At 42.0% G+C, this 12,528-nt stretch overlaps 1 protein-coding gene across 1 annotated transcript in view; it reads left to right on the top strand.

Moving 5' to 3' along the window:
• Positions 1-12,528, top strand: part of pkd1a (polycystic kidney disease 1a) — an 82,896-nt gene that overhangs the window by 29,978 nt on the left and 40,390 nt on the right. The window contains 8 exon segments of the mRNA XM_034102530.1: positions 1,647-1,824; positions 6,743-6,897; positions 7,839-7,960; positions 8,044-8,194; positions 9,873-10,009; positions 10,011-10,136; positions 10,804-11,178; positions 11,960-12,436. Of these exon segments, the coding sequence (XP_033958421.1) occupies positions 1,647-1,824; positions 6,743-6,897; positions 7,839-7,960; positions 8,044-8,194; positions 9,873-10,009; positions 10,011-10,136; positions 10,804-11,178; positions 11,960-12,436 (1,721 nt within the window).

Raw genomic sequence — 12,528 nt, 5'->3', positions numbered from 1 at the left:
TTATATTCCATGGAATGCTCTCAACATCCCGATAGCAATGAATATCTTAAGTGCTTTGACAAAAAATCCATAACAAAATTTCATCTGTGGAAGCCGTAGTACTGTCAGCCTTCCATCTCGTGCACGCACAAATGTATCTCTTGCCCTCATTGGGCGTGCATTGCAGCAGTACTTCAATGACTCGCCAGCAACAGGCGGCCACTTTCACCATGGCAGAGTTAGGTTCAACATCGTCTACTGGTGGTAAAAGAAATAATGTAACGGAGCAAATTATGAACAAAAACAAAGTGGAAACTAGGAGAATTCAAACCAGAGTCAATATCGGAGTAGCTTTTCAACGATGGCGACTACTGATGGAACACATGGGGGTTATTCCCTATCTTTATTCAAGAGCGTGGTATTTAAATTTGAGAGCATACTTTATGTATTTATTTCCCTCAAACCCTGTCCTCGCACTCAAATAGTGCCCTCGCACTCAAATAGTGCCTGCTTGCACTTAGATTTGCTCTGCTTCTGCTCAAACTGTACGCTTGCACTCAGATATATTGCTGCTTACAGATTTTTTCTGCTCTCAGATTTATTCTGTGCGCGCTCGAAACTTTTGTGCAACAATCCTGTCAAAATCCCTCAACCAATAGGAGGCCAGGTGTCCTTGTGGGTGCGTTCGCTTTACTTATTACAGCGTCCCGTAAGGGCGGTTACTCTTTAGTTTGTCTTTGGTGCGATGACAGGGTTTGAGTGAAGGAAATCAATAAAGTATGCTCTCAAATTTAAATACCACGCTCTTGAATAAAGATAGGGAATAACCCCCATACACACCGAGTTGAAATCTGACGCCGTGGTCACTCTTTTTCTCTTGGACAGGTAATTATCTGTTTTGTATGGTTTACAATTCCCCTGAACTATATAGCCAACCTAAGTCATGTGCACGTTCATGTGTGGAGGAGGTGCTCTGTAAGGAAGTCTGAAGGAAGGGGCGGATTCTTTTCGGCTGTGTACTTTCAAATTGTAGTGCACTCGAGCCAGTTTCTGAAACGTACCTACCCCACCTTTAAGTGTTTTTTTTTTCCATCTTCTGTTCATTTATCATCTTTTTTTTCTGTCTCCTAGTCTAGTCTGTGTTTGCCAAAGATTTTTCGAAGCTCAAGTCCAGTCCATTTCAAGGTTTTATCAAAGATTGAACACTATAAAGAACACATGCACTATACAGCCCATGTTTTCCCACCCAAATTAATCACTTTCATACATTTTAATAATAAGATTATTATGGAAATGGAGATGCATTCCTAGAGGAAAAGGTCACATTAATGACAGTTTGACAATAAACATTCAGTGCAAAATTAATAACCTAGTGAAACGTATGTGAACGTAGTATTTTAACTTCTAATGATCTTGACGAATGCGTTGTACAGTACACATGTATACAATGTAATATTAATCTGTACCACAAGGTTAAAGCAGGAATTTATTCCTATTTTTTATATCTTTAAAAAATCGTAATAGGGTTAGGTTAGGATAGAATAGAATTCGAGTTTTTGAAGATATTCTCTTTAGCAATAAAACAATGATTCTGTTTTTTTCTGTGATGTTTCCTGTGGGACCTCAAAGATCTGGGAAATCATGTGAATGTTTCTGTCCTTTTCCAGCTTCCCCTCACTGCTCAAAGGATGGGAAGTACCACGCCGAGTCCTCACGCTGTTTCCAGATCGTTCCAGAGGAGTTGAGCTGGACAGATGCGCGACAGCAGTGTTCAGACCGCGGCGGGGACCTGGCCTCGGCCCGACTCGACGCGCTGCGTACCCTTCTGTCGCCCAAAGTCCCACAGTGAGTTTTTCTGTCTGATGTCCTGCAGAAATAGTCTCTCACCAATTTCTATCAGTTTTTTCTGCATTAGTTCCATCAGGTACTGTACAGAGAACCTGCCAGCTCTGCAACACAAAGTGTCATCCCCGACCATTTCAATATTCCTCACCATGTTGCTGTTCGCAGCAGAATCGATAGATCGCTGTGTATACTTAGCCAACTTTCAGTTTTTGTAGTTGTACAAAAACACATCAATTGCAAGGTTTGAATGAACATTTTAGCTTTTTCTTCTCCTGTCAGTTTGTGAATGTTTTTTTGTTGAAAGTGTCTCTTTGTGTTTGTATGTGTGTTTCAACGGCAGTAATTGTTTTAATACTTGCTTTTTTTACAAGCTTCATGCCTTGAAGCTGTCCTTGTTATCTTTTACATTGACTCATTAATGTGTTTTGTTTCCTGGCTGCCTTAAATACTTTCATTGTTGTTTTTTCCCACATAGCATAACTAAATACAGATGAGAAGTGACCTCAGGATTAGTCATGTTGTTTCTACAAAAATAGCATTGCCTGTTTACTTTCTCTACTTTACGTCATGTGTGCTATGGATTTGTCTTTTGTCCATAAAAAAAATGTCTGGGCTTGTGCTGTTCTGAAGGCCCGAGTTCTGGTGTTTAGGTCGTAGAGGGTCGTGAAAAAACACATCTGTAAAAGCACAGCTGCATTGTAACTCTAACACCAGGGAGGAGGAGTTCACGGTGTGTGTGTGTGTGTGTGTGTGTGTGTGTGTGTGTGTGTGTGTGTGTGTGTGTGTGTGTGTGTGTGTGTGTGTGTGTGTGTGTGTGTGTGTGTGTGTGTGTGTGTGTGTGTGTGTGTGTGTGTGTGTGTGTGTGTGTGTGTGTGTGTGTGTGTGTGTGTGTGTGTGTGTGTGGAGATAGAGGCCATACCCTCGTTGTCAGAAGTGGATGAGAGTAGAAAAAACCTGCTGCAGATGGAGCTTGTTCCTCCTCCGCTCATGTGTTCCTCCACCCCCTCACTTATATAAGAAGGCCTGTTTAAAAAAAAATAGATATAGAGAGGCTAATCCAAAAAAATAAGAAAACAAGACTGGGAAGGAAATTGCTTTTATCCGGGTGGATTTCTGGACATGTCAGAAAAAAGTACAGCATCAAACACATTTTTTTAGATGTTTCATTTCCTTGAGTGTGCCTTCATACAGCACCTTTTCTTTTGGAGGGAAGATAATGTTGCTTTCTATTAACATTGTAAAACTGACAGAAGGCTTGGGAAGAAAATGTGCAGTCCATTAGCGCAGTGGTTCCCAACCTTGGAGGCGCGCCCCCCTTAGATCGCAGGGGGGGCGCCAGGCCTCAGATGATTTGAGGCCAAATATCATATTTAGACTTTTTTTTTTTTTTTTTACATATAATTGTAACTCAATACATGATTGTCACTAAAAGCCTTGTCTCTTCATTACAATACAATATAACAAATAATTGATTAATTCATTTGAATAAAAATTGAAATTAGTAGCTATTAAAGGCATAACAATACAAAAATGTATAATTTTTTATTTGATAGAAATGTTTCTTCTGCCCTTAAAGTGTCCAAACCAGGCTTTGCTGAATAAGCGCATTTTTAAAACACAGTCATTGTCCATGCCGGTTTCAGTTGGATTATTTGTCACAGTTGCTCCGATCAGATCGGTCTCCTCCATTTTGATTATTTACGACTTTTGAATCCACATAAACACATCGGCAAAATCCGGCTTACTTTGAGCATGTGTTTTAAACAGTTTAATCCCTTTGTGAATTGTTTCCACTTGTGCCGTCCTTTCATTTCTTCATACAGCGGGAATCCAAATGAATTAAACCTGAGTCCAATAACCATCAAAGTCACTCCAATAGTGCTCCTTAATTACGCTTTCATCCTCCTTTAACACAATACTTCAGTCATCCAGTTTGTGACAGTAGTTGTAGCATTGTGAGACTTGAGTGTGTGGGGGGTGGGGGCGGCCCTTCCAACAGGAGTCATTTGGGGGGGCTCTTGGGAAAAAAGGTTGGGAACCACTGCATTAGCGGACTCATTGATTGAAAAATCCAATGTTTCTTTAGTAATCACAGGGACACACTCAGTATCTGACATCGCCACACTGCTATCCACCCTACTTGGGCAATCAAAGCCCATTATTAGGGTCTGAGACCACAGGAGCCCAACACTTCACAGGTTTGATAACGATGCAGCCCTCACCACATATAGGCGTATTATTGGGTGTCATCAAATGCCGTTGCCATGGCGACAGATCCCTCGCCATGAAACACGGTCTTCTCATAACTCCATTGAACATGCTCCAAACGGCCCAAAACTTCACAGGTTTGATAACGATGCAGCCCTCAACACATCTAGTCGTATTATAGGGTGTCATCAAATGCCGTTGCCATGGCGACAGATCACTCGCCATCAAAAACAATGCTTATGATACTGCTGTAACTCCTATATACGTTGTCCGATCGGCCTGAAAAATTCCCACATTTGCCAACAGCCGAGTCCTCGAGACACCTACGTGACACGTCGACGTGCGGACAACAGCCTGCGGAGTGCTTTAATTATTATTGATTTCTGAAGGCAGGCGTCTTTATAACACTACAATGTCAATTATGGAGCCCACTAATTGATTCTACTATTGTAGAAGATGTTTGTTTCCATCTGACATCACTTTCACATTCATAACAAGCTGTATGAGATTTTTCATCATTGAGTCTTCAGATATGATCATTTCCTGTAGCTTTTTTGGACATATATGTGCATCTTTCTGTGTATAATTCAAGTGAAGAGTCAATCTTCCAGCTGTCATCTGCCACTCAACTAGATGTCAAGCTGGCACGGTGTTAAAAGCAAAAGTGCTAAATCTAAGTATTATCTGTCAGTTACCACAAAGAACCTGAACAACCCTAGAAAATTCTGGAAAGCCATAAAATCGATATCCACTGGTGATATCCGTAATGAGCTACCTCCGTGCCTTAGCACAGCATCTGGCACTATATCGGATAGGGCTACCATGTTAAATTGTTTTAATGAGCATTTTGTGTCCTGTGGCTCTGTTTCATTCTGTTTCTAACTCTGCTTCTGTGAACACCACAGTCGGTGACTCAGAACAATGTGGTCTGGAAAACCCTTTCAGTTTTACTCCTTTTACTGTTGATGTTGTTCGTGAAGTCTTAACCAAGCTAGATCCTAAAAAGCCGGCTGGTCCGGACAATGTAGAACCTTTCTTTTTAAAGATAGCTGCAGATTTTATTGCTCCACCTCTTACTACCCTTTTTAACCTCTCCCTCAGCATGAACAAAATCCCAAAAGTATGGAAGTCAGCTTATGTCCTGCCTTTACTAAAAGGAGGGGAGGCCACCTTATTAAATAACTATAGACCCATCTCTAAATTGTCAGTTCTGGCTAAGGTTCTTGAACGCCTAGTGAGTGAACAGGTAAAGGAGTTTTTATGTATAAATGACATCCTGTCTAAACATCAGTCAGGCTTCAGAAAGAAACACAGCACCATCACTGCGACAATGAAAGTGGTAAATGATATTACGAGTATTTTAGATAATAAGCAGAGTTGTGCAGCTCTATTTGTTGACCTATCCAAAGCTTTTGATACCGTCGATCATCGCATTTTGAAACAGAGGCTGGTCAGTATAGGCATATCCAGCCATGCAGTGGGGTGGTTTGTGAACTACCTCTCTGAAAGGTCCCAATGTGTTCAGTTTGATGGGCTGTCTTCTGAGTGGTTAAACATCACTAATGGTGTACCACAAGGTTCTGTTTTAGGTCCGCTATTATTCTCTATCTATATTAATAGTTTAGGTGAAAATGTCGAAGGAGCAACCTTACATTTTTATGCGGACGATACCGTTATGTACTGTGCAGGTCCCTCGATTAACGAGGCTGTTGTTAAATTACAGGCTGTTTTTAACATTATTCAGGCTCAGCTCTCTGAACTTAAGCTTCTTTTAAATGTGGATAAAACCAAGGTAATGCTCTTTTCTAAAGCTAAAGCTAAAAATACACCGGAGACTGCTTTGGATATTGTAACTACGCAAGGAATACAACTTGAAGTGGTTACCTGTTACAAATACTTGGGTATCTGGCTTGATGATTGTCTCACTTTTAAATTTCATGTAAATAACCTGCTTAAAAGGTTTCTTTTACAGAAATAAGTCCTGTTTCTCGCTTGAGGCCAGGAAAAGGCTAGTGACCTTTGTACCTGTGCTGGACTATGGTGATTTGTTATATATGAATGCACCTGCCAATTACCTGAGCAAGTTAGATGCTGCGTATCACAGTGCACTGAGATTTTTGACAAATTGTAAAGCACTTACGCATCACTGTACCCTGTATACCAAGGCGGTTTTGCCATCACTTACTGTACGGAGGCTCAGTCACTGGTACTTTTTCATTTACAAAGCCATGTTGGATAAACTACCATCTTATATCTGCTCCCTGATCTCTCTGCGAATTGAAAGTACTTATTGCCTGAGATCGCATGCTGTGGTTTTATTAAATGTGCCAAGTGCTAGGACTGTCTTAGGGAAGAAAGCTTTTAGATGTGCAGCTCCACTAACTTGGAACAGTCTGCAAAAAGAATGGAAAATTACCAAGCTAGTACCACTACATGTTTTTAAAGCTCGGTTGGATGCTACAAAATCAGATGCTGTTGGTACCTGTACATGTGGTTAGATATGTAAATTGTAATCCCTGTACATTTTGCTGTATGACGTCCTTCTGTTGTTCTGTTGTTTATGTTTTTATGTCTTCTTGTGGAACCTACTGCTGCAGGTCTCCCTTGAAAAAGAGATCATTGATCTCAATGGGATTTTACCTGGATAAATAAAGGTTTTGAATTGAATTGAATTGTTAATCTGTGTGAAACCTGTCCATTTCTTTCCCAGGGAGCGAGGTGTGGGGCTGGATGTCGAATCTCCAGCTAAGTTGCGCTGGCTGAACGGCTCCGAGGCCCAGGACGGGTCCCTCGATCAACGTGCTCAGACTAGTTCACACCAATTCAACGCCAAGGGGGCTTATGTTTGCCAGTTTAGCCCCCAAGGTAGGCTGCCAACTTTTTTTTTTTTTTACGAGGGCTCTTGGCATTGATACAAATTGCTTCTTGTGTGAGGAGCATCAAGAGAACGTTCTCCATCATTTTCAGCTTTATGGTGCATCATGATATTTTATAGAAGCATCTCTGTACTTTTAAATGCTGTTTAGGCTTTTGCTACTTAAGGAGCAGCAGAAACAATGACCCAACATGAGGATAAATGGTATTTTCTTGTTACCGACAAAGGAATACGACAATATATTCATAAAAAAATATATAGGCCTAAGAATTTAAAAGCAGTAGTAAATAAACAGGTCTTTGTTAGATGTGCCACCTGGATATCTATACTTGATGTGGACGAAAAATAGAGCCAAATTGATTGTTGAAGCAAAATTGCTGCCATTTTCACGTGTTTACCTCAGCAACGACACTCAACAGTGAGAGGAGACATACATTTGTATGTGTGTGTGTGTGTGTGTGTGTGTGTGGTGTGTGTGTGTGTGTGTGTGTGTGTGTGTGTGTGTGTGTGTGTGTGTGTGTGTGTGTGTGTGTGTGTGTGTGTGTGTGTGTGTGTGTGTGTGTGTGTGGTGTGTGTGCGTGCGTGCGTGCGTGCGTGCGTGCGTGCGTGCGTGCGTGCGTGCGTGCGTGCCAGACTGTGGTGTTTCTTGGGTCCAGCGTGCCTTTGATTCTGCCTCTGTGTTTGTCTCAGTCTCCAGCGAGCAGATGCATTGTGCACTGAAGCGTTCTTCCTTTAACATCTTGAACGGTAGTTTTGTTTAGTCTGAGTCATCCGAGGTTTGTGCCCTCTTCACCTTTGTAAACCCTATTTAAATAAGGTTCTTGACTTAAGTTGAGCCACCATTTGTTATAAATGGACTCCTCTAAATTGTTTGAAATACCTCAACCCTGCCTCGTTTGTTTTCACATGTATTCTCTTTCTGCCTCTACAGTGCGTGTTCCAGATGCAGGGATTTACACTGTTGGCCTGGCTGTGTTTCCCTCCCATAATCCATTGCACCATGCCCTGCCCGCTACGCTCTCGGCGCCACAGCCTCCCACAGGTGGCATAGAGGTGAGGAGGAACCTCAGCTTGTTTATTCATGTACGTACCTCAATCCTTCTAATCGTAAAACATCTCTCCCTCTTTTTTCTCAGGTGCTGTTGTTCCCGGCTCTGAGCTTTGTTCAGGCAGGCCGTCTGTCCTCCCTGGAGTTTCTCACTCAGCAGCTCAGCTCACAAGTCCAAGTCCGATTCCAGACCTACAGACCGCACTGTCATTACCCCGGCCTGCACCTACTGCTACCCGGTGAGCCCAACTCTGAAACTCACACACCTGACACGTAAAATCATCCGCACATCGATGGTGATTTTCAGCAGGTGCCACCTGCTCGGACTCACACCTCCGGTTACACAAATACATTGACACGCACACTCTTGTCTGAGGTGGTAAGGGAGGTCACTAGGAAAGTAAAGTTTGGATTGAGACAGAAAGTGGGACAAAACAGGAGAAGAGGTAGACAAGATCAATCAAGGTCAGCTCCCTCCTGAGCCCACACTTAGCTGCTACACCGCGTGGCACAATGCACTAAAATCTGAGATGCTTTTTGTGTTGTTTGTTAACGTGTCCGCTGAGACCTAGCAGCGGAGTGGCTCAATAGAGCAGACAGACAGAGCGGATGACGGATGTGATAAGCAGAACTCCACAGAGAGGAGGCAACTTGTTAAAGACACGAAAAAATGGTTTCTGTTGTTTTCTTTCATTTGGAATTTGTGAACGCAGCCGCTGACGAGCAGTCAATGGAGATAATGAGATGGATTATTAATGACAGAAAGAAAGTTTACTCTCGCCTTCATCAAGATGGATATCAGCCCAGATCGCTCATTATGTTCCCATTACAATTAAACACACATTCACTTTTACACTTTTTGGTTTGTATTGGAGAGATGAGTATACTCTCTAGATACCATCTGTTTAAGCCAGCAATTAATTGTTTTAACTACACTTCACACATAATGGTTTGATTAAACGTGACAGCTAAAACTGTAAATCCGCTTTAGATTTACTTTGCATTGAATTCCTTTATTGTCATTGTACAGGTACAACGACATTTGAAAAGCAATCCTGTCAGTGCATAACAAGCAATAAAATACAACCAAAGTTTATCTATATGAATCCATAAACTTACAAAACATTTTCAGCCATACATACATACATACATACATACATACATACATAGTATGTATGTATGTATGTATGTATGTATGTATGTATCATGTATGTATGTATGTATGTATGTATTACATACATACATACATACATACATACATACATACATGATACATACATACATACATACATACATACATACATACATACATGATACATACATACATACATAACATACATACATACATACAATTAATCGATGCAGATAAAATCCCAGTGTTTTTCGCTTCATAAATATTTAAAATAGATAAATGTACGAATACATATGTGTTGATGAGCAATGTGTAGGTCAGTAGCAGTGTGTGCTAGATAAGATTGAGTTCTCTAATTGCTGTCGGGTAAAAACTGTTCTTGAGTCTTTTTGTACGGCTTTTGATGGATCTGTACCGTCTACCAGAGGGCAGAAGAGCAAACCGATTGTGACCAGGGTGGGAGGAGTATCTCCTTAAATAAAACCCTTGTTATTTAACAAAAAAATAAATAATGATTATGAATTCAATAGAATCGATTGAGTATTTCAATTGTTTTGTAACTAGTTTTAATTCAAAACATTTCTGAGGAAGGTTTTTTTTACTATTCATTGCACTGCATTTATTTGACCAGTTATAGTTAAATTAAATTAAAATAAAAAGTGTACAACTCCTTATATAATAGTATATATTAATTAATAAATATTGCAGTGGAGGTGAATTTGAAAGACATTTTTATTGTGTGTTTAAGCTTTAATTAAAAGCAAGTGATTCATCTTGTGTCTCAGGCTGTGGAGGTCCGGCGTGTTCCCCAGTGGCCGTCTGCGTCTCCAATGAGACGAGGGGTGACGCCCCCCCCCCCTGCCCCCGATTGGAGCAGTGGTGCCCCTTCCAGCGGCGCTGCCTGTCCCTCGCCAGTCCCTGCCCCCCCCTCCTCTTGTCCAAACTGCACCGCATCTCACCGCCTGCCCCCTGGGGCGCTGAGGCCCAGATACACCCTGCAGAATGAGGTGGTCTTCAACCTACTGGCAGGACCAGCTGCACACGTTCAGGTGAGAGGATTTACTTTAGCATCCAAATATTTGGAGGTTTTAATTTCAGGTTGTTTTCAGTTAGATAAGTTCAAAACTGAATTTGTAATTTTCTGGTGCTATGGTATCCCTCTATCGAAAGACAAAGATTGGTAAAGACCTGAAGAAGCATGGAGTCAACTTCTCCCAGTTAGGATTTGTTTAAGTGTTCATCCTTCAGGAGTTTTATCTCCAAAATAAAACTAGTAAAAAATTAAAAGATAAAGCATTTATTAACTTTTTTCTCTGATGCTGTACTGTAAGTGTGGCGCCTGAATTGCTCCGCTTGTTTCTCAGAAAACTTAACATGCAGACCTTGGAGGAATGAAACCTTTCATATAAAAGGTGTATCAAAAATATGTTGTCTTATTGAAGACAGTGAATTATTGAGAACTTAAAGCACGGCCCTGACGCATGCACAGTGGCGACAAAATGAAACAGACCCTTACCTTGGTTCAAATGACGGATTCCTGAAAGTTTGAAAAATATTCAGTACATTTGAGATAATGTAAGACTACTCAACAAAGGAATAACATATGTTTAGTCGTTTTTAGAAATGTTTAATACGAGAAAGATACATATTTTAAACCGTTAAGGCTTGTGTTGTTCAAGTTCACGCCTACACCCTTCTGATCACTATTGCTCACAGGTACAAGAGCAGCTGGAGGACCTCTTGGTTTCCCGTGGTGATGTCATCGCCCTGCAGCACGATGCTGGCCCCGCCTCCCTTCTCCGTTGCCAATCTTCCCCACTCTCACTGTGGCAGCAACCTGTCTTAGCCCTCAACCAATCAGAGTGGTTCTGGATCAACAACACCGGACGGTCACCAGGCACCTCAGCCGAGGGCGACCCTCTGCCGGACCCTGAGCTGGATGTGACGGCGCTGGTGGAGGACGGAGAGGGGAGCTGGTTGGAGGAGGTGGTCTGCCCCGTCAGAGTGCTCTCTGTGGGACACAGTGAGACCCAGCTGCAGGGAGCACAGCTGTCTGCAGGTCTCCCTCAGCCCGGACTCTACAGCCTGCTGGTGAGACATCAAAGCTCTATGTCAAACCCCAGCATGTATTAGGCAGATTTTTTACACATTCAAATAAAACATTTTAAGCTTTACAAAAATGTTTGCATGTTTGCCTAACCCTTACCCTACTGCAAACGTATACATTTTTTATCACATCTTCATAAAAATAAAAATCTAATATAACACAGAACACAACAGCTCAAACGTGGCATGACAAGTAATGTGCATAGGCAAGGCAAGGCACGTTTATTTATAAAGCACCTTTCAACACAATTCAAGGTGCTTTACAAAAATGAAAGACATTCAGACAGGCATTTAAAAACAGTCATTAAAAAGAAAAGATAATAAAATAAACATTAAAAGAAAAAATACATGAATAAAAAGTACATGAATAAAAATACATGAATAAAAAGTTACAGTGCCGTTTAAGATGTGAATAGTTCAATTAAAAGCAGCGGTAAAAAGAAAAGTCTTCAGCCTGGATTTAAAAGTAGTCAGAGTTGCAGCGGACCGGCATGTTTCTGGGAGTTTGTTTGCTTTACCATGTTTAGTTCTGACTCTGGGGACAGAAAGCTGACCAGTCAGTTAGGTAAGAGTAAGAACAAAAAAACACTGGACAATATAACGATCCCAAACCTTTACCATTCCCTACCCGTGGGAGAAAGGCAACGACAAAATGAGAATTACATAATAATAATAATTAAATAAATACAGATAGATGATAGATTTTTTTATTTGGTGATTCTGTTGTTTTAACATATTAATTGAGTTTGAATTTGATCAACTTCAGGTGACTTCAGTTGAGCCGTCAGCCTCAGCATCATGCCCGTTGCGTGTGGTGCCTCCTCTGGGCTTGACGGTCCTCCACCCCCCTCCCCAGAATGGCACCCTCTACCTGCAGCCAAACGACACCCGGCTGCTGCTCCGCGTCCGCTCCAGCTACCTAACAAAGGCCTTTCGGCGCAACAGCAATCACAGCGTGACTTTCCAGCCCGACTGTCCCAAAGAGTTTTCCTCCAACGCAGCGCTCTGTCGGCCCGAGCCTGGCTCAGGGTCGGGGGGGGAGGTCCCAGAGCCCAGCCTGTACGCAGTGCTGGATCTGACCCTGGACACAGAGGAGCAGCGCAGTACAGTGCAGGTGGAGCTGGAAGCCCATAATAATGTAACGGAAGCCAGTCTGTCTGTGGTCATCCACCTGGAGGAGCCCCTCAGAGAACTGATGGTGCAGCCCAACCCTGAACACAGGGTGCTGATGGAGTCGGTCGTGGTGAGTGTGTGTTTACTGTATCACAAGGTTATGCATTGACATCACATCGGTTGGTGACAGGGCGTTCAGTGTTGCGGCCCCCACCCTCTGGA

The sequence above is a fragment of the Pseudochaenichthys georgianus genome, chromosome 1, assembly GCF_902827115.2.
Source record: "Pseudochaenichthys georgianus chromosome 1, fPseGeo1.2, whole genome shotgun sequence".
NCBI classification, from domain to species: domain Eukaryota; kingdom Metazoa; phylum Chordata; class Actinopteri; order Perciformes; family Channichthyidae; genus Pseudochaenichthys; species Pseudochaenichthys georgianus.
This window is presented reverse-complemented; position numbering and strand designations above follow the sequence as displayed.